The sequence below is a fragment of the Miniopterus schreibersii genome (genome assembly GCF_964146895.1).
Source record: "Miniopterus schreibersii genome assembly, chromosome: 9".
In the NCBI taxonomy this organism is placed as follows: Eukaryota; Metazoa; Chordata; class Mammalia; order Chiroptera; family Miniopteridae; genus Miniopterus; species Miniopterus schreibersii.
In genome coordinates this window covers 82,899,631-82,919,654 of record NC_138118.1, presented here as the reverse complement: position 1 = coordinate 82,919,654, position 20,024 = coordinate 82,899,631, and the positions used below count along the sequence as shown (strand labels likewise).

General features: G+C 55.3%; 1 protein-coding gene across 2 annotated transcripts in view; it reads right to left on the bottom strand.

Annotated features, from left to right (window-relative positions):
* Positions 1-1,874: 1,874 nt before the first annotated feature.
* The window catches only part of COBL (cordon-bleu WH2 repeat protein), an 85,222-nt gene continuing 67,072 nt past the window's right edge, over positions 1,875-20,024 (bottom strand). For both annotated transcript variants that reach the window (XM_081146626.1, XM_081146627.1), the window contains 6 exons: positions 14,587-14,896; positions 10,997-11,091; positions 7,863-9,742; positions 6,778-6,894; positions 5,914-6,177; positions 1,875-5,018 (listed from right to left, as the gene is read on the bottom strand). In XM_081146626.1, the coding sequence (XP_081002752.1) occupies positions 5,001-5,018; positions 5,914-6,177; positions 6,778-6,894; positions 7,863-9,742; positions 10,997-11,091; positions 14,587-14,896 (2,684 nt within the window). In that variant the 3' untranslated portion in view covers positions 1,875-5,000. The remainder of the gene's footprint in view (positions 5,019-5,913; positions 6,178-6,777; positions 6,895-7,862; positions 9,743-10,996; positions 11,092-14,586; positions 14,897-20,024) is intronic.

Sequence of the window (20,024 nt, the reverse complement as noted above, 5' to 3'; positions counted from 1 at the left end):
GGCCAGGTGAGCCCAGATCCAGCCACTTTGACCTGTGGCCTTTGCTGAAAGGAGGAGGGCGGGAGGCTGACCTTGCTGCTGTAAGGCACCCCTCTTTCAGAGCTTGGGTGGGTAGGTGGGGGTCAGGGTGGAATGTGGCCATTGGGCTGAGCCTGGTAGGTGTCCTACCTGGTAGAGGAGGTGGAGCAGGAGGGCGGATCGCTCTGCCTTGGTTTTCAAAGCACAAGCGTGCAGCATGCCACTTCCACAGGAAACGGACTTCCTGGAGGAGGAAGACCACAGGGGCTCAGAGGCTAGAGAGAGAGAAAAATCAGCAGTCACTATGCCCAGTTAATCAAGGACACACAGAACAATACAAGCCACAAGTGATCTGGCTGCCCCACCAGGGCATGGGGACTGGCGGGTGGGTCTTTTTAAACCTGACTGTGTCACTTTGAGTCTCACGCATGAAGAGAGAGCGGGAACAGGAAGACCACGAGGCTGGGGCATTTCACACCCTGTTATCACCACAGCTGGCACGGGCCTCAGAGCTGTGGGGTATTGGCTCTAGAAGTGATGTTAGACTCTTTTGCTAGAAGTGACGTTCTAATGAGTTTTTCCAGCCCTGTGTGCTACAAATAAGGAGATGGGGGACTCCAAATTCGTCCTGGATTGCAGGGTAAGGAACATTGTCTCCCTGTTCCCCAGATTTCAAGGAGTTTCTTCATCTCAAAGCAGCGAAAAACTGGGCACACTGTATAATCGCTTATTTCCAGTAATGTTGAACACACCCACAAACACCTTACAGGTGACGGATAGCATCTGACATCTCTCTCCCAGCCTCTGAGATACTTTACCTTTGGCTCTCCTCAGCATCACTGTGACTCGTCTACATGTGAACCTCACTAATTTTCCTGCTGGGGACCAACTGCCCCTGGAGTGGATGGATTAATGTCTACACTGAGTACAATAGTGTCCCCCCAAGTTCACATCCACCTGGAACTTCAGTCTGTGGCATTATTTGAAAATAGGGTCTTACAGATTTGTAACCAGTTGAGTCACCTTATGCTGACCCGCATCTTTGCAGGAGGAACTTGTTGGCCATGAACTTGGGAACTTAGCCGAGATTTCCAAGCGAAGTGTTGGAGGCCTGGTCTGGTTTCTCCTGAAATAAATTGTGAGAGAAAAGCGATAACTGAGAAAGCAGCTAATAAGCAAAAAGGAGCATGGCCAGCATGGTTCAGTGGTGGAGGGTCAACCCACGAACCTGGAGATCACGGTTCGATTCCCAGTCAGGGCTCATGCCCAGGTGGAGGGCTTGATCCTCAGTAGGGGGGTGCAGGAGGCAGCCAATCAATGACTCTCTCATCACTGATGTTTCTCTCTCTCTCTCCCTTCCTTTCTCTGAAGTCAATTAAAAAAAAAAAAAAAAAAAAAAAGGAATGCCAAGGAACACCAGGGGTCACCAGAAGGTAGAAGGTGGACGAGGCAGGGAGGACCCTCCCCTGGAGCCTCGGAGCCATCGGGCCCTGCTGACTCCAGAACTGTGAGAAGAGACATGTCTGTGTTTGAAGCCACCAAGTTTGCGATGACTCGTAGGGCTGTCCTAGCAAACAATACAATGTCTGTGATTCAGGAAAGAGCCATTATCTCCTTAAATATTAATTCAGCTTCACTGTCTCTCTCTTTTCCTGCTGGCCTCTGATTAAATGTGTGCTGGCTCTTCTCAGTCTGCAGGGTCCCTCACTCCCACCCTGTTCACCTTTGTCTCCTCATTCTGCTATAAGTAATTTCTCTCTCCAGATTGTATATTCTATCTTCAACTGTGTCTAATCTGCTATCAAAGCTATCCACTGAGTTTTTAATTTTGGTTATTGTATTTTTTATTTCTAGGGTTCTGGGTTGTTTTTTCCACATGCCTCCCTGGATCCCCATCTTGTAGCCCAGAGCCCGGCACAGTGGCCTCCAGTGATTGTTGAATTTAAGGGGAAGGATACAGCCCTATGGAGGCCCATTCGTGTCTGATTTTGCTCAAGACCTTTTCTCTCTTCATTCTCAAAATCTATGAGTTCCAAAGCAGATGGATCTATCACATGGACATGTAGTTACTAACTGGAAGTTGTTGGTGCTAAATCCACACACCTCTGGCAGCTGCCAGCCTGTCCCATCTGGGTCCCTGAAAATTCCACTTTACTGTAGAATCACTGTCATTTGCAGTAAGTCCGTAGTTCATCCATATTGTCCAATTTCTTAAACATGTTTCCCTTGGAGTTGGCTCATCTCAGGCCCTTATGAGACAGGAATAAAGTAGTTTGTTCATCATAATGATTGAAATATGAGACTCTGACTTTTCATCCTCATAGTCACATAAGCATATTAATTGCCAGGCAAACTTGGAGCAGCCCTGAACTTGTTGGCCACATGCATTATTTAGGAAGGGTAATGAGCCAACAATTGCTTTAACTTTGGGTAAATGAGAGAGGTGGAGGCTCATTCCCTGTGTCATAATAATGCAGGTGGAAAAAGGAAACTCACACTTCCCACTGGTGCAGAGGGGTTATGCCCTGTGTCATTGGAAAAGCCACATGTTGACAGCCAACTCAGACATTCGTTGGTGGTGCTGGTCACTGTCAATGCTTCAGACAGCACCATTGTAAGGATATGTTTTGATGAGCTTTGCTTCCCTTGCCTTTTCCTCATTAGGCATTGGGATGGATGTTCCAGAACTTTCTCTTTTCCACCTTACCTTCTACCCTGGAGGCTGACCACTATGAATTGCATCTAGTTCCCCTTCCCTTTAACACTCACGACCTAACAGTGCCTTTGCTGCACTTTTGCCCAGGCTGTAGATGAGGAAACTCAGAGGGTAGGTCACTGTCCCCATTACATCGCCTGGGGGAATGTGTGACAGGGTCAGGATCCACCTGGTCTCTTTGCCTCAGTCACGTTCACCCTGCCTTACTGGGTGCCCCTCGCTGGTGCTTGTCCTGTGGGCTGAGACCAAAGCCATGTCTGAGAGCAGGTGTGAAAGTCCCACTGTTTACAGTCAGTGGTGCTCAAGGTGAAATAGCCATTCTGATGGGACAGATCATGCCAGAAAGGTCACCCCTCAGGCAGGAGCCACAGGAAACAGGGCTGGGGACTGGCAACAGCCCACTGCTCTGGGGAAATCACTGGAGAGGCCAGGGCATAGGGAGCCCAGCTAGGGTCAAGAGTCAGAACTGGAAACTGTCAGGACTGTGGGAACAGGGACACGGGCGTCAGGAGCACGTGAATACTATTTGATCAAGAGCCGTGTCCCCTCCCAGACAGGCTGGGAATCACACACAGTGACTGTCCATGCCTATGTTTTAAATGATTAAATTAGCACCTGCTTAATAAAGAAAATCTGGTGAAACTGAGAAAATAGAGAAGAGAAAATAAATCCCCTGGCTCAGGAATGTGACCACATTTGCCCCAAGAGCCTGTGGTCTGGGAAATCTATGTCAGGGGAGATGGTCCAGATGTGGTGTTTGACAGGAAACAAGCCGTGGGCACGTCCCGTGTACAACAGCATCAAAAATGCTTCATGCCTCAGCCTCCCAAGACAGAACACTTCCTTCCTGGCTGTGCCATCTACTGGGGTGCAAGGAGGCAGAAGCCAGATTTGGGGTTCACCAACGTGAGGGTGCACCCAGCTTTGCCCACATACATATTCATAGACGAATGAATGAATATCTGCTATTCTGGGGACAGGGCATCCAAACAAACAGTGTCTGAAGTCATGAAATTCACACCACGGCTACAATTTCATAGATTTTTATTTGTGGCACCAAAAGACACATTTAGAGACGGTGGTTTAGGGGCGATTGGCTGGATGCTCTCGCTGCCCGGGGAGGGTGAGCGACGGGAGTCAGACGACGCAGAGCCGGGTCCCCGTGATTCTAAAACAGTCCCAGGACATTCAACGCATCTCACGCTACCTGTGGCTTCATTTCGCGAACTCCTCTCCATTTCTAGTCATCTCTTAAAGAGCTTTTTTCAGGATAACAATTAGTTTGCGGGGAGCTGTGAAAAACTCCCGCTGTGGTTACGCTCCATTATAAATACCGGTGACCGAGGCCCGAGCCCTGCGAGAAGACTGCCCACCACGTGGTCCAAGGGAGACACCGATCTGCTGGGCAAAAGTGTCAAGACTTTTTTTTCAAATCATGAAACATTAGCCAATTTTGGGCCCATCTTGGCGACACCCAGCATCCCTGCTCCTGGCCCATGCAGGGTCTCCGAGGCTCCCAGGGGAGTTACCGGGCTCTGTGCTCGGCCCTCCCAGGGGAGGTCCCTGCTACTTCACAGCCCGTGGGGACAGCTGGCAGGTGGGTCCCCGACCGTCCTGGTCTCAGCCCCCTGCCTTTGCAGAACTCAGAACCTCCCGCCTACATATCCCATGTGGGTGTCACCCGGGGGGATCACCGCTGGCTTTTAAAACCTCAGCAGGTCAGCCACCCTCCACACGGTTCCACCCAGACGGCGGAGGGATCAGACGCAGTGGCTTCCTCACTCCGCAGTCGCCTGTGAGACAGCCTTGCGGCTCCTCCTCTCGCCACCCAGACACGGAGCGTCACTCAGCAGGTGACATTCAGAACGCGACAGGTTTTAAACAGCTGGACAGCCCTAACCATCGCTGGGTGTAAGTCTCAACGGCCCAACACCGGTCTAAGGGTGATTCTTTCCACATTGCCCATCAACATAATTAAGTGTCGTGTCGGGCTCCAGGTTTTATGTTCCCAGCAACCTGCCAACAAGAATCGTTTATTGGCAACTTGAATGCTCAGAGGCAAAATAATACATTTCCTTGGCACACGAGCCACGCGAGCAGCATCCCCTCCCGGTGCCCCACGAGCAGGACGGGAAATCAGTGGAGCGGGTTGGCCTGCAGGCGGGAAGCGCAGCAATCCCAGTGCCCCTCGCCCTGTGGCGTCCTTGTGTGGTGACGCGGGCATCTGGCAGGTGAGCGTCTGCCGCGGTCTGGTCTTTCTGATGCTTCACACAAGCAAGGGCACCTGCGGTCAAGAAAGAGCCCTGGTTACTCAGGGTCCGCGGAAGCCAGGTGCCCACCTTGCAGAGCACACGGCGGAGTGGCTGCCGACAGGTGCCCTCTGGGCCCAGCCTGACCTGGGTCCCGGCGACTCGGGCTGTCTGGGCCTGTTCACTTTTATGGAAAACGAGACGATCCCAGTACCGACCCCTCAGGCGCATGTGCGAACGTAAGCTTAGGGTCTGGAAATGACCTCAGGAACCAACATCGATCGGCAGCCTCCCTGTTATTAGCATAAGTCCCCAAACCCACTGGGCACGAGTGGGCATGGAGGGCCCACCCAGTCTCAGACTCATCCTGAGCTGAAACAGGTCTCGGCAGCCGCTGGCCCAAGTATCCTTTGGATTTGGGAATCCCGTTGCCGGGGCCACAGATGCTACTGTGCTTTCGGGGGCCAGGCGGGCGAGCAGACCAGCACAAGACCACGAAAAGCGCGTGCTCTGTGCCCGAGACTTGAAACCAGTTATTTTCAAACACTGTGCTAAAAAAATAAAAATAGAAGAAACCCCGCCGGCAGCCTCCACCCAGGCTGAGGCCCTCGAGTGTGACCTGGGCTCCATGGGACACATCTCAGGCTCCTGCACAGCCTGTCCCTGGACCCCCAGGGTGGGTGGGGAATGTGCTCAGAGGTTATCAGTGTGATGCGCCCTCCTGTGTCCCCAGGAGCTAGTCCGGCTGACTGTCCCCCCAGGAGGGTGTACATGGCCCCCGCTGGCCGGAGTGGTAAGGACGCTGCATGGCCATCCCTCCTGCCCTCGCCCCACGGCTATCTCAGGGCCTGTCGCTCCCGCCTGCAGGTGGTGACATCCTTCCATGTCCCTCTTGTCCCTACAGCAAGGCTCACACGTAGCCCCTCTCACCTTCCTCAGCCTGGCAGCCCCTGTGCCAGAGCGGATGGCGTCCATCAAGGCCTGCCTGGCATCCACCGGGTTGCCCAGGGGGCTGGAGCTGGACCTGGATGCTGTCCTGGAGGTGGACAGAGCTGGGGCAGCTGGAGGGGGCGGGGGCGGCAGGGAGGCCGGGGGCCGGCTGCCAAGGTCTTCCAGCCCCGGGGGCTCCGGCCCATGCTCGGACCTGGCGGCCTCACGGAAGCTCCGGAGCTCCTCAGAAGCACAGGAAGCCACCTGGTGAAGAGATGGCTAAATGACAGTGTCCCAGGGTTCTTTCCAAGGCAGCACATGGCTGGGTGTCTTCCCTGCTCCCGAGTTCCCCCAGTGGCCAGTGACAATGGCAGGGAGCAGGGAGGGTGGTGCTGTCCCTCTGAGACCTCCTGGTCTCCTGCTTGTCTTGGCAGGCGACAGGCCTGAGGCTGTTCACATCAAGCTGACCGATTGCCGTGGAGGACCCACCCCCCCATACTCAGAGCCTCGTGTACCCAACTCCCTGCTCCTGGGTGCTGGCTGTGGAAGCTGGAGGCCACCCTCCTGCCCCTAAAGCTCCTGAGGTTGGTCAGACCAGCACCAGGGTGCTCCCCCCAGGTGACCTACACCCTGAAGCCATGCTGGGCCCCCTCCAGGAACGTGGAAAATGCCAAGTGCTGGGTGGGCAGGTGGGGAAGGAGGGAGACTTTCTGGGTGCTCTCGGCTCCGCACAGCGACCGCCCCTCCGCGCCGGTCTGGTGGGTGGTGGCGTGTGGGGGAGACACCAGCTGGTGGTGCACCATGTCGCCCTGAATTTGCAGCCACACCCAGGTCCCCCGCAGCCGGGCTGGCCTCACGCCTCACCTTCCGCAGGCTGCAGGCCCCGCGGTGCCCCCGGATGGCCGCCAGCAGGGCCGAGTGCTCGCTCTCAGACTCCACATAGGACGGCTTTTTGGGGCCTCTCTCTGGGCTGTGCTCCGTCTAGAACAATAAATACCGACACGGGTCAGCTGGGAGGCCACGGGGTCAATTTCACAGTCCCTGTCTGCTGGACGGCAGGGTTTTTCTCCACGGTACATCTAACCACGAGGCAGCATCGACCTGGGAATAGGTAATAACCATCAAGTATTTGGGTGACATCAGATAATGGCCTCTCACGTTGGGTCACTCCTGTCACTGGTCCTGGCTTTCCAAGCTGCAGACCTGGGTGGGAATCCTGGGTCCCCACTAGCTGCGACCTTGGGCCAGGTCACGGGGCCTCACCTGCCTGTTTCCTCATTTAAACACGGCAGGAGGTGGCTCAGCAGCTCCCCTAGCTCGTTAGTCTCAATGGCACCCGCTGAGAGCGACACCCCGTCACCCTCCTCACCTGATCCTGGAGGGACCCTTCTCTACGGTGCAGCAGTGAGAGATGACAAGGGGGAGGCGCGTCGTAAAGATGCTCCGTTACTGCCCGGCCGGCGTGGCTCAGTGGCTGAGCACTGACCTCTGAACCAGGAGGTCGCCGGTTCAATACCTGGTCAGGGCACATGTCCGGGTTGTGGGCTCGATCCCCAGTAAGGGCCTGCGGGAGGCAGCCGATCAATGACTCTCTCTCATCATTGATGTGTCTCTCTCCCTTCCTCTCTCTGAAATCAATAAAAACACATTTAAAAAAAAAGTTCCTGTTGAAGAGTGTGAGGCAGGAGTGGCCCGGGCCTGACTGCCCACTAACTCGCTCCGGTGCTCCTGGAGCAGCCCCGATGACAGCCCTGACCCCCGCTCCCTGGGCTAGATGCCCAAACCACCCCCTTTCTGCCGTTAGTGGTTCTGTTCAGATGCCGTGTGAGGGGGACAGAAACCTGGCTCAAGTGAACCCGTGCGTCCCCTGGTCCGTGTCCCCCCGCACCCCTGGGCTGGCAGGTGTGGGAGGAGGGCCTGCGCCCCAGGGGCAGGGGCCCGCTGTTCACCTTCCGCAGCCAGTCCTTGCCACCCGCCGAGTGGATGGCCTCCATCAGGGCGCTGTGCAGGGAGGTGTCTTTGGGTGCCGGCCTCTGGACGACAGGCCTGAACTTTTTCTTTGGCCCGAAGATGCTGGGTGGCGGGGTGCCGTCGACGTCTTGTATGTCTGTGCACAACACCCTGGCCGTCTCCTCCTGCTCGAGGACCGCGTGGCTGTCCATGCCCGAGGCCCGCGGAGAGGGCGGCGGCTGGCTGTGGTTGGGGGCCCACCTGGAGCCATTCACCAGGGACCTGCCGGGCGCCTGAGTGTCCCCGGACCGAGGAGGCGGGCTCCTGGTGCCCTCCGGTGTGCGTCTGGGGTCCGACGCCGAGCTGGCCCTGTGGTTACTTGCACTTTGCTTTCCACCCAAACCACAGCTCGGTCCCACGGAATCATGGTCCCTCCGGGCAGCTGTGATAAGCGGGACGGAGGCCCCTCTGTGGGGGCCAGCAGGACAGTCGTGGGGAGACGGCTTCCCATGAGGGCTGCTGACCTGCCCTCCGGGCTGGGCTCCTCCTGCTGATTCCTCCCTGGGGGTGTTGGGAAGGTGGCGGCAGGGTGACATCTCCTCTTCATGTCCCTGTGCCTCTAGGCAGGGGTGGCGGGTGGTGTCCCTCGTGGCACGAGGCCGCCCCCTGAGCTCTGGCGCCCTGCCCTCCCAGGTCTGCCTGGCCTCCTGCTTCCTCGCCACGTCCTGGGCTTGCGGGGGCCCTATCCGCCTGGCGATGGCAGAGGCCACGTACTGGCTAGATGTTCTCCTCTGAGGCTTGAGAAATGGGACTTGGGTGGTGTGAGCTGCTGGCACTTTCATGTGACAAGTGGCTGTTGAAGGCGGCCGGCTGTCCCCCTGCTCCAGCCGTTTCCCATCTCCCTGGTGGGCAAGTAGCTGCTGCGGCGACGTCACCGCGGGGCCGGGGGAGCTGGGCTCTGCTCCGAATCTGCTTCCTTGAGGCTGGGACTTGGCTGGTGCGGTGGGGATGGGCGTGTGGGGGCCCCAGTTCGAGCCCTCCGTGGGCCTGCCTGCGGGTCTCTCCGTGGAGTCAGACCCCCGGGACCCTCTGGCTTTTCCAACGGGCTGGGTTTCTTTTTCGAGAGCAAAGGACGACAGCACCATGGTCCTGCCCCCGTTTGCGCGGGGACTCACGAGGTTCCCGAGCTCGTCGATCTTGATCGCGCCCGTCGAGAGCGACACCCCTCGGTCGTAACACCGCATCTCTGACTTCGGGGGGACAATTTTATACGTGGTGAGGCCGTATTTAAGTCCGAAGCTCCCGCCTGGGTTCTGGCCTCGTTGATACCACGACAGAGGTGCCGAGGCATCCTTCCTATCGTCACCCTCCTGCTCCTTCCCGGGCCGGGAGTCCGCGGGCGCGGGGGTCTGAGTCTTCCCGCTGGGACCAGAGCCGCACTCCCTCCCTCTCTCCTTTGCGTGTTGGTCACGTCGGTGGAGCTCCGAGGCCCCCTTGGCCTCCACTTGAACAGGATTCCCATCTTTACAGGTGCTGGACAAGGCCGATCGGGTTTCCTTCCCAGCGGCCTGGGGAGGCTCAGGTGCACGGGGCCCCTCTGCTCTCTTCTTTCCCTGTGGCTGCTGCGGCTCCACCTGGGCCGGTGGCAGGTGCACCCACCTGCCAGCTGAACTCCCCCGGTCAAAAGACCCGGCGTTGTTGTTTCTGTTGGAAAACAGCCCCGGCTCCACAGGATCATCTAAAACTTCCCCTATGAAGGTCACTGGGATGGTGTCGGCGTCGCTGTCGGGGACCACGGCACCCTGCGCACTGCGGCCCGACACGCCGCTGATGGAGCCGGTGAGAGAGCTGGTGTCGGTCTCGTAACTGTCTTCCATTTCTGCAAAGAAGCACAGACACCGGTCACAGGCTGCCCCGCGCCTACGAGCCCTGTGCCCCTCGCCTATGCCACCACGCCAGGATCTGGGGTCCCCGAGGCTCCTCTTGTCTAAGTTATTTGTGTCATTTCAGTTTGGCATCCACACTTGCCTGGGGCCAGACTCACAGCTTTTCTTTTATTCCTAGGCAGAGGCTCCACCGTGTCTCCAGGTGAGGCGTTTAGATACAACAGCTTGCTGACATCCTTCACTTAAGAATAGCTCCCTAGCCCTGGCCGGTTTGGCTCAGTGGTTAGAGCGTCGGCCCTCGGACGGAAGGGTCCTGGGTTTGAGTCCGGTTGAGGGCATGCGCCTCGGCTGCAGGCTCGCTCCCCGGCCCTGGTCAGGGCGCGTGTGGAGGCAGCCGGTCGATGTCTCTCTCTCTCTTTCTCTCTCTCTCCCCCCTCCACTCTCTCTGGAAAGCAATGGAAAGAATACCCTCGTGTGAGGGTTAAGAAAACAAACCAAGATCCCTAAACCCCAGGCTCTGGAATCACCGTCTCGGCAGCGAGCGTGGAGGCAGATCCCGAGAGTGACAGTCATTCTGCTCTTTTCACCAGGAGCACACAGGACTCGCGGGCGCTGGAGTCCAGCTTTAAAGTGACTGAGCCCTGCACACCCTGGAACCCACGCTAACGGTGCCCGGGGCGGGCACAGGAGCAGGGCTCAGACACGAGCGGCTGGCTCGGGGCATCGACTCTGCCAGCTTGCCTCCCGGGGACAGGACCTGACCAGCGAGTTGGACAAAACTGATCTGTTTCCCCCTGGTTTTGTTCTAAGGTATGGCCACCATCAGCCCTGGTCTGACGACAGCATTGTCCCTGACACCTCCACAGGGCGGCAGGGACGTGAGACTCTCCGTTTTCAGCGAGTAAAGGGGTGCAGGTCTTAACCAAGCCACCCGTACACAGGGGCCACCGTTGTCTCCCTCACTCGCTAGGGGCCCGGAGAACTTTTTAAAATATGTGTGGAATACTTTCCAATGTGAAAACTTGGTATCACTCAGAGCAGGGCGCAGGCGCTGCTCGGCCGCCCCGGAGAGGCCGGCCTCGGAGCCGTGCGGCAGGGAGCTCGGCCCTCACGCCCCGGCTGTCCCCACGCTGGGCCCTCTTCCTGCGGCAGGCGCCTGCCTGGGGAGTTACTACAGAGCGTGCTCAGAAAAACAGCCTCAGAGCCACCGCCGCAGAACGGGGTCCGAGAGCAGGGGTGGCCCTCACCTTCCAGGTCCTCGTCCAGGTCGGCCAGCGTCCGCTCGAACTGCCCTGCGATGGGGTCCTGGTCGTCACCGGGGGCTGCGGCATCCTTCTCAGTTCTGGAGCAGAGAGAAAGGAGAGCATTCATTTCCCTCAGCTTGGCTTCCCCAGTATAAAATCTCAGGAGGGAGAGGTTCAGCGAGGTTCGCCTGCCCCTCCTTACCCACCACTATCCACTCTCTGAAGGTTGCTCACGGCCTACAACTCTCCCCTCTCTCCCTGTAAAGCCCAGAGTGAAGCACTTTGTCCCTGGGCCGGGCGGGCAGCTGCTCTGGACAAGCAGCGGGGCCTGAGTTCGAGTTCCCGAAGAGTTAAGAGCTGGCAAGAAGCGCCCGCCTCCTCTCAGCTGGAAGTAATGCCCGCTTGCTCCTGGGCATCGCTCCGCAGCCCAGCGAACCCCAGTCCTCAGATACAGTTCTTATTGACGGTTTGTTTTGGCCTAAGACCAAGAAAACAAAGAACAAACACAGCCCAGACGTCTTGATTCCGGGCTACACATGTTGAACAAACATTACCAGCGGCATTTTCTCACACGGGGTGTGACTGCAGAGAGCACAGTGACGGTTAGGGTCCTGCTACATCAAATACGAGGGACAAAGGGCAACGCCGGTGAGTTTCAGACGAGAGTCTGCCCAGAAGGCGGAGCTGCCTGGTGGGCCCGTTCCTCATGGGGCAGGGGGCACAGGGTGGGTGCCCCAGGGGGTGTGGCCCGGTGGCCTCCCCACTCCCTTGCAAATGAGAACTAGGGGCAGTCAGGTCTGATCAGTGCCAGGAAAAATGGGTGTTTTTTGGTTTTATTTTGTGTTCATTTTATATGAGAAAGAAAAAAACAGCCTGGGCTAATGATGACCCCTTCCAGCATATTTGGCTATTTTTCTATGGGATGTGGCTAAAAAAGTGTCTTTAGGTAATTTATCCAATGGCAAAATAATAAAAAAAGAAGCGTTGGAGAGAAAAAAGAAGTCCCTTTCATGTGGCAACACAATTTGCAAATGACAACCAGACCAACCCATGTGATTTCACAACAATTACCTGATAAACTAAAGGCAAGGAGCCTGGGAAAACGCACAGGCGATAACAGTCATACACTCTTAACCTCCCGTCCCATTAACAAACCTTCCTGTGTTTGCAAAGCCTCAGAGATCTAGAACCACGTGCCCAGCAGGGATGGAATGTGAGCCACCAGCGTAATCTTAGATCTCCTTGTAGTCGCATTAAAAAAGGTAAAAGAAGTAGGTGAGGGGATTTTAACTAAATACCTTATTTAACTTCAATTAGTATACTTTACTTAACCCAATCTTAACCCAAATTATTTTAATCATTTCTCCACGTAATTACTCTAAAATCACTTTTTTTTCAGGCCACACTGGGAGCACGGTTCACACATACAGCTCCTCTCTCTGCGGACCGTCCACTTGGCAAGTGTGTGTGGCCAGATGTGGCTAGTGGCTACTGTCCTGAACAGCTCAGCTCTCCCAGGTCTTAAATGTTTTTTGAATGTTTCTCTGTAAATGCAGTTACAAAGTTTCTGGGTCTTAGAAGGTGTTAAGATGTTCCTGAATGTCCCCATGGGTCCAAAGTTCCTATAGTTACAAAGTTTCGGGGCTCTGGAGGGTATAAAATGTTTCTAGAGTAACAAGTTCCTAATAGTTACAAAGTTTCGGGGCTCTGGAGGGTATAAAATGTTTCTAGAGTAACAAGTTCCTAATAGTTACAAAGTTTCAGGGCTCTGGAAGGTGTAAAATGTTTCTAGCAGGGAGAGCAGTGGGCAATTCAGGGAGGCGCCCGTCACCCAGAGAAGCTCCACCTTCTGTCTTCCGAAATATGAATTTGTCTTTGGATTTGTCCTTAAGACTGAAGAACTAGACATTAAATTTACCAGAGTGTACTTAACAAATGGATGCTATGATTACACTAACCAGATGAACATTTATGTTCATGTGGACAAAGTTGTAGCAAAACATGAAAAAATACAAAGAGTATATTTATTCATTTTGGTGAGTGATTTATGAATATTTTTTTATTATTTTACTTTATTTCCACTAATGTTTTTATGACATTGTGTGATTGGTTCTTAAAATTATCTAAAAGGTAAAATAACTTGATGGGCTACAAAGAATTAACCTGCTTTCCCTGTAAGAATAAAAAAAGGAATTAAGACAGTGTGGTTCTGGGACTATGATGGAAAGAAAAGCCAGAGCTATGGAAAAGAGAGACAGACAGATGTACCTCCAGAAACCTGGTACATGACAAAGTGTATCCAGTAGTTGGTGGGAGAAAGCAGATTTCTTCTTCACATCACACCCCAAAATAAACCACAGGTAGACCAGGAGGCCAACACCCAACTTTTATAAGAAATTCAGACCATCTCTAGTCTTTAAGCGTATGGAAGGGTCTCTTGAATATGCAAAGATCATATATATTCAGTAGAAAACAGATGAATTCAACAGCACTAAGATTAAACAGCAATTTTTATACAACAACAACAAAGTTAAATTCAAGCTTCAGTCTTAAAGACTCTGTCTGTATAAGTAATGGACAAAGGAGAAATTAAGGATTGTTTTTAAAGGAATATCACGATTTTAAAAGAAGGTCAAAGTCAATGAAAAGGCAACTCCTAGATGAGGAAAACCCAACAGCTACCACACAGGTGACAAGCTGCTCATTCTGCGAACCGGAGATTAGAAGGTAAAGCCACGTGCGACGCCGTCTGACCGCCACGTGACTGGCAGACTCACACTGTCCGCCGCCCGGCACGCTGCGTGGACGCGGAGGGACCCCCGCAGGGCGTGCAAATCAGACACCGTTTGGGAGAACAATCTGTCAATCATCCCTCAAGTTAAGAGCGAGTCTTTCTGAGAGTCTGATAGTTTCTCTTCTAGAAAACTCACTATGTGTAAAACAGACACATACGTACAACTTGTTCGCTGCGTCCAGTGGTGGAAACCCCAACAACCCACGTGTCCATTCTTTAAAAAATGAAAAATAAATGCACAGAGGACCCGTGTGTCATCATGGATCAATCTCGAGAACAGGATGCCGAGTGAGAGAGCACACTGAGAGAACGGAGCATCTGTAAAGGGGAGAGACAGCCCTGGCCGGTGTGGCTCAGTGGTTAGAGAGACGGCCCACAGACTGAAGGGTCTCGGGTTTGATTCCCAGTCAAGGGCACGTAGCTGGGTTGCAGGTTCAATGTCCAGCCCAATGGCGGCAAGTGCAGGAGGCAACCAATCGATGTGTCTCCCTCACATCGGCGTTTCTCCCTCTCTCTCCCTCCCACTTTCTCTGAAAAACCAACGGAAAAAATATCGTTCTGTGAGGATTAACAACCACCAAAAAAAGAGTTTATAAACAAAGAAGACGTTACTCTGATTTATCAACGCTGGCACACCTAGAAAGAGTATGAAGAGTGATTGCGGATAACAAGCCCCCAGATCAGGGAAGGGGGCCCTGGGGAGGCACCGCTCAGGGCGTCTCTGTCGGGCGGACGGCTGTGAGGAAGGCGTCAACCCTGGCGACCAGGACGGGCCCCCTCCCCACTGTCCCTGACTCACCTGGAGTGCCAGTGCCCGGGGCCGCTCCTCTCCCACGCGGGGCTCTTTGGGGGCCCCAGCTCTGGGGTTCCGACCAGGTCCTGGTCACTGCCGTCCTCCTGGTCGGTGGCCCACTTGTCTCTGGACTTGGTGCTGTCGTGTTGGGAGTCCAGGGAGACGATGTCCGAGGGGGAGCTCATCACCCCCGAGTCTTCCGTGGTGTCCTCGGATGCGAAGCAGCTGCCCACAGACACGGTCTCCTCGGCCTCAGGGGGCACCATCGGGGCGCCGTCTGCGCCACAGGGACTGCCGGGCGCCAGGGGCAGGCTCACTGTGCGAGACACGCAAGGACACGTGAGCCGGCAGCCGTCCAGCTCCGCCCACCAACCTGCCCAGCTCGTCGGAACCTCAGAGGCTGGGGTGCTAGGAATCAAGGGTTCAAACGCACAGCTTCCTCCAGGAACAGCCCAGCCTGGGGGGCCGCAGGCATAGGCGTGGCTGAGAGCAGAAGGGTCCCTCAAAAGTCAGCGTATTCTGAATCTGCCTTTTGAACTCTGGGCACAGGTTTAGAAACTCAGCCCAACGACACGGTGGAGGCATCGGTCTCCAGCCCGACCCTGGGCTTAATTGAATTTTTTTTGTTTTTTTGTTTCTTTGCTTTTTTTTTTACTGTAGGGTTTGTAAAAATCTTAACAAATTTGGACATAATACTATTTGAAAACTTTTGACAAGTACTCCACAGGTACGTCTGAAATTTGGCCTAAGACAGTAACGACAGTGTCTCCATCAGCCTCTGGCTGTCCCTTCACTTCTGCCCGTGAGACAGCAAGTTCTGGTCTGAATCAGAGCTGATCTTGGGAGAGAACCTTCAAGTCGGATTAAAAGGACTCAGGACAGCAGGGTCCCCGGCTGAGGGTCTGTGGCCCCTGAGCTCGGGGTGACTTGCTGCAGGGGAAGGGGGGACACTCATCATCAGAGTCCCCGTTCCTCCCCAGGTGACTAACGCCGGGGACGCTGTGGCCACTGGCGCGGCCCCCAGGGATTTGGAGACACGTTGACAGAGTGAGGGTGTTTCTCCTGGGTCTGTACGACCCCCGCAGGGAGAGGAAACCCCTCGCTAACGCCGAAGTCAGGACAGGCGTGCGCAGCTCTGAACCGGCCCGACGCCGAGCTGTTTCTTTAAATTTAATGTAGAAACGGATTTTAAACTGGGACACCGCAGGACCTACGGCCTGAGCCAGCACTGTGCATGGTGGGCGGGGAAGGATGGTCTGGGTCCTGCTGCGGAGTCCGTGTGTTCTGTTGAAAAATCGTTCCCCCAATAAGGGAACAGATAGATGCCCAGGATGAATTAACAGCCACGGCGGGCCACGTGCACACCGCACGCAGTCAGTGACGCTGGTCGAGTGACGTAACCGCACCCAACATCGCCACCGTTTCGCAAGGACAGCAGACGAGCGACAGGGAATTAACAGGAAAGAGCACCGGGGAGAAGGTGCCCGCGGTGCTGGTGGGTTTGAGACCCCAAACAGTCAGAGAGGGGACAGAACAGAAATTTCAGAGAGAGACAAGTCACAGAAGCCCCGAGGAGAGAGGGGACACAAAGGAGGGCTGTTCCCAGAGGCCGAATGCACAAGGCCATGCGTCCCAGCCCAGCGACTGCCGCCCAACAACGGCCTCTTTCTAGGGCTTCCTTCCTGGCTTTTGTTGCGAGACTCTCAGAGGGCCGATGGGGAGGAGAGACACTGCCCGCGAATTAACGTCCCCAAACCTTTTCTGACACGGGTGTGGGGATCAGCTGTCACCCCTCGGATGGTGGCTGCGGCTCGGACAGGACAGGGGCCCTGGCGGCATCCATGGCTGGGTGGGTGCCAGCCGGGAAGGGCCCCATGACCGACTGGGCACACAGACCTCCAATCCTAGAGTCTCGGCTCCCTGGGGACTCACAGCTCACGAGGGGCAGACACGTGCGCAGAGAGGGACACTCCATGGCAGACGGCAGTGCCACCTCTGGGTGTGCGTGCACAGGAGAGTGGGCGGCTGGTCAGAGGGAGGCGGAGCACACAGTAGGCACAGCGCTGCTCTGATCCTGCTCCTGCTTTGCCCCCCCCCCCCGGCAGCTGTCACTCAGGCGTGAAGCAGGACCCTCAGCTGGCTCCTCCTGGACATCAGAGCCCCTGCAGCCTGGGTTTCTGGTGCCCCCAGCCCCCCGAAACTCAAACTGCATCCATGGGGGGGGTTCTGAGCCCACCCCCCCCCCCTTCAGTCCAGTTTTAACATCAGGATGCTTGTTGCACTTGCTTCATGTCCCTCGGAAGTTTTGAGGCAAAAAATAAAAATAAAAGCTGAGAGTCACTGCTCTAAATGAGGCCGCAGCCAGGGAGGCGTGGGGAGCCTACACTCTGCACACGGGTTGAACCACTTTAACGCACAATGAACGGAGTGGTGACCAGGAATCTGGATATGATAGGACTTTGATGCCCAGAATCCTCCATGTAAAACAGAGGGAGCGAGCCCTGGGCAGGTGGCTCAGCTGACTGGAGCGTCACCTGTGCACCAAAGGCTGCGGGTTCGATTCCAGGTCGGGGCACATACCCAGGTTGCGGGCTCAATCGCCAGTGCGGGGCATGCAGGAGGCAGCCAGCGGATGCTTCTCTCTCTCCCCCCTTCCTCCGTCTCTAAAACCCATAAAAACATACCCTCGGGTGTGAATTAAAAAAAAAAATAGTGAGCGAGCTCCTTGAACAGGCAGAGTTTGCAGGTACCGGGGTGCTGCCCCCCGGTCTGCGCAAGCTCCGGAGGCGGGTCGGGGTCAGCTCAGGGCTGGCCTTCGGGAGCCCCTGTTGCCAGCGTCGGGGCGATTCTGCCCCGACGGGGCCCCCGTCCTGGCTCCCTCCTTCCCCGCTTCCCCAGGCAGCTTCCTCACAGCGGCCTGCACGCAGTCCCCCCCGGGCCCGAGGCCTCCTTGGTGGACGGCGGCTGGGGGGTGGCCGAGTCCCCGCAGCAGCGCGACGCCGACGCTGGGCGGGGGCCCTTCGACTCGGCCGGGCTGTCCTGGATTGAAGCTTCATTGCGTTTTCCTGCGTCTGGTCAGCAAATCCCTCTGCCGGTCCCTCCGTGCTGACCTCGGCGCTTGGAGAGCAGCCGGACGTACCAGACCCCGGGCTGATCTCCGTCAAACAGCCCAATTCAACCCCGAGGTCTGAAAACCACACAACGGAAGCTGGGTTTTCACACTTTGCAGTGTTCACATCGATCCTGTTCGCCTCCCTCCATGCGTAATCCAGCGCCCCCTGCAGGGTGGGTATCAATATTCGTCTTGCGCAAATTATAGAAGAAGCCCCGGCCAACAATCACACCCGAGGTTACGCGTTGTAGAAACACACTCGGCCAGGCTCATAAACGGGCCCGTCCGCTCAGTCACACAAAACCGCGTGTCGCCCATGAGTCGAGCCAAGGCTCTTTCACTAAGAAACGTTAAAAGAATCTCACTGAGGGTGTAGTTACCTTGAAACTGTTCTAAACCCAAATACTTTTCTGCCTTGTTCTGTGGAACAAATCTTGGTTCCACTTGTCCAGGGATTTCAATATATTATAAACTAGTTTTGAGAAAGAAAAAAATTCAGTCCTTTCTGACATATATGTTTCTAGGGCCTCAGCTCTGAAGGGACCGGGAAATATGGGGAGCAGGGGAGCCGATGGGGTTCACGTCAAAAGAGAAACACCGTCTCCAGGTTGTCTGCATATTAAAGAGCGTGACTTGTATTTTATCAACGCCTCCAAAAACTTGGGTGTCCGGCCTTGCCACGTCGCCTGGGGACTCAGTCTCCAACGGCTGGGATTCAGCTCTGGCGTGAAGGGGGGTGACCCGTCTGCCGTGTGAGGGGAGCAACCTGAGAAAAGACCGTCCGTGTCTTCCGAGTCCCAGCCGCTGCTACAGGGCCTCGAGAACGAGACGCGCGGCTCGGCCGCGGCCCCCGGTCAAAGGTGACATGGAGGGACCCCGTGAAGACCGTCCTGGCATCTGACGTAGGACGGAGCTGGAGAGACGGTCTGTCCTAGTCGGCCAGGCCTTGTATAGAGGTCCCATTTTAATTTGTCCTAAAATTAACGTCTTTTTCTCTCTTTCGATTGAACAAATGAGTGCTATTTTCCCAAGTGTCCTCCCCACCTTCCCGTCCCCTGGCACCCCCATCCTCCTGCCCCCCACCCTTTGCTCGCACCAGAAAACGGAGGTCAGTGGGTACAAACAAAATCCTCACTGACCTGCAACAGAACGTTTTAGGTGGTGTTTTTATGAAAAGGTAAAAAGAAAGTAAACTTTTTCTTTCTTTTCTCTTGGTAACCTGTGTTAGATTACAGAGTTCCTTCCCGGTCAGTCTGTCCCTTCACGCCCTTGTCGGTGGTTTGTGAAGCTTGACCATCTATAAAACCTATGAAACACCAACATTTCCAGCTGGTTTTTGTAAAAGTATCTTTCTGCCCAGGCGTCTGAGACGGACTGACTGGCACAGGCAGTGAAGACGGTGTATTCCAGCTGTTTCCTGTGCCGGGCTGAGCATCGATCTGTGACCTCAGGAGGTTCGATTCCCGGTCGGGGCACATGCCGGGGCTGTGGGCTCCACCCCCATCTGGGGCCAAGCAGGAGGCAGCCGATCAGTGATTCTCATCACTGATGTTTCTCTCTCTCTCCCTTCCTCTCTCTGAAACCAATAAAAATATATTTAAAAATAAATAAATAACATTGAATAAACCAACTATTACCTGGGTCTAGACTAATGCATAAAACACATCTGCAATATTTTTGAAAAGCTACTATAACAGATCTTTGTTCCAAACAATTTTAGAAGTCACAGAACGTTGACACAGCATTACCAGTGAATAGAAAAGCTAAGGGACTTACAACTGTGCTCTCCTGAGACACACACACAGTGAGACCACCCTCAGGCCACCCAAACACAGGACAGAATGGTCAGCACAGACATGAGGACACGTGCCGCCCGGAGCCCTCCTCGCCGCGTCCAGCCTGCCGGGGAAACGTACGTCTGCCAACTGCCAGGCCGGCCTCGGGCCCTCATCTCGGGAAACGTGTACAGAATCATCTCCAGCCCGGTCCCGAGTCCACGGGCGACACGGCCGGTAAATTCAGTTTCACAACAAACCACCTGTCTGTCTAACTCACAATTACGGGGCCCAAAATAGTCCGGCTCTCCTGGGCAGGAAGAACTCACCTCAGCAAAGCCCGCCGGGACCCAAAATAGCCTCGCAGGCGACGCCCGGGCTCTGGCCTCAGTTTCCAGCATCTGCTCAGGGACTCGGTGGCATCCGCAGTCCCTCGGTGACTCCCGTGGGAGTCAGCACCCACCCTGTCCTCCATCCCTAAAGGATGCCCCCCTGCACACGCCTGGGCTTAGAGATGCCCCCCCTACAAGGGCACCGTTCTGAGACTTTCTATGGGG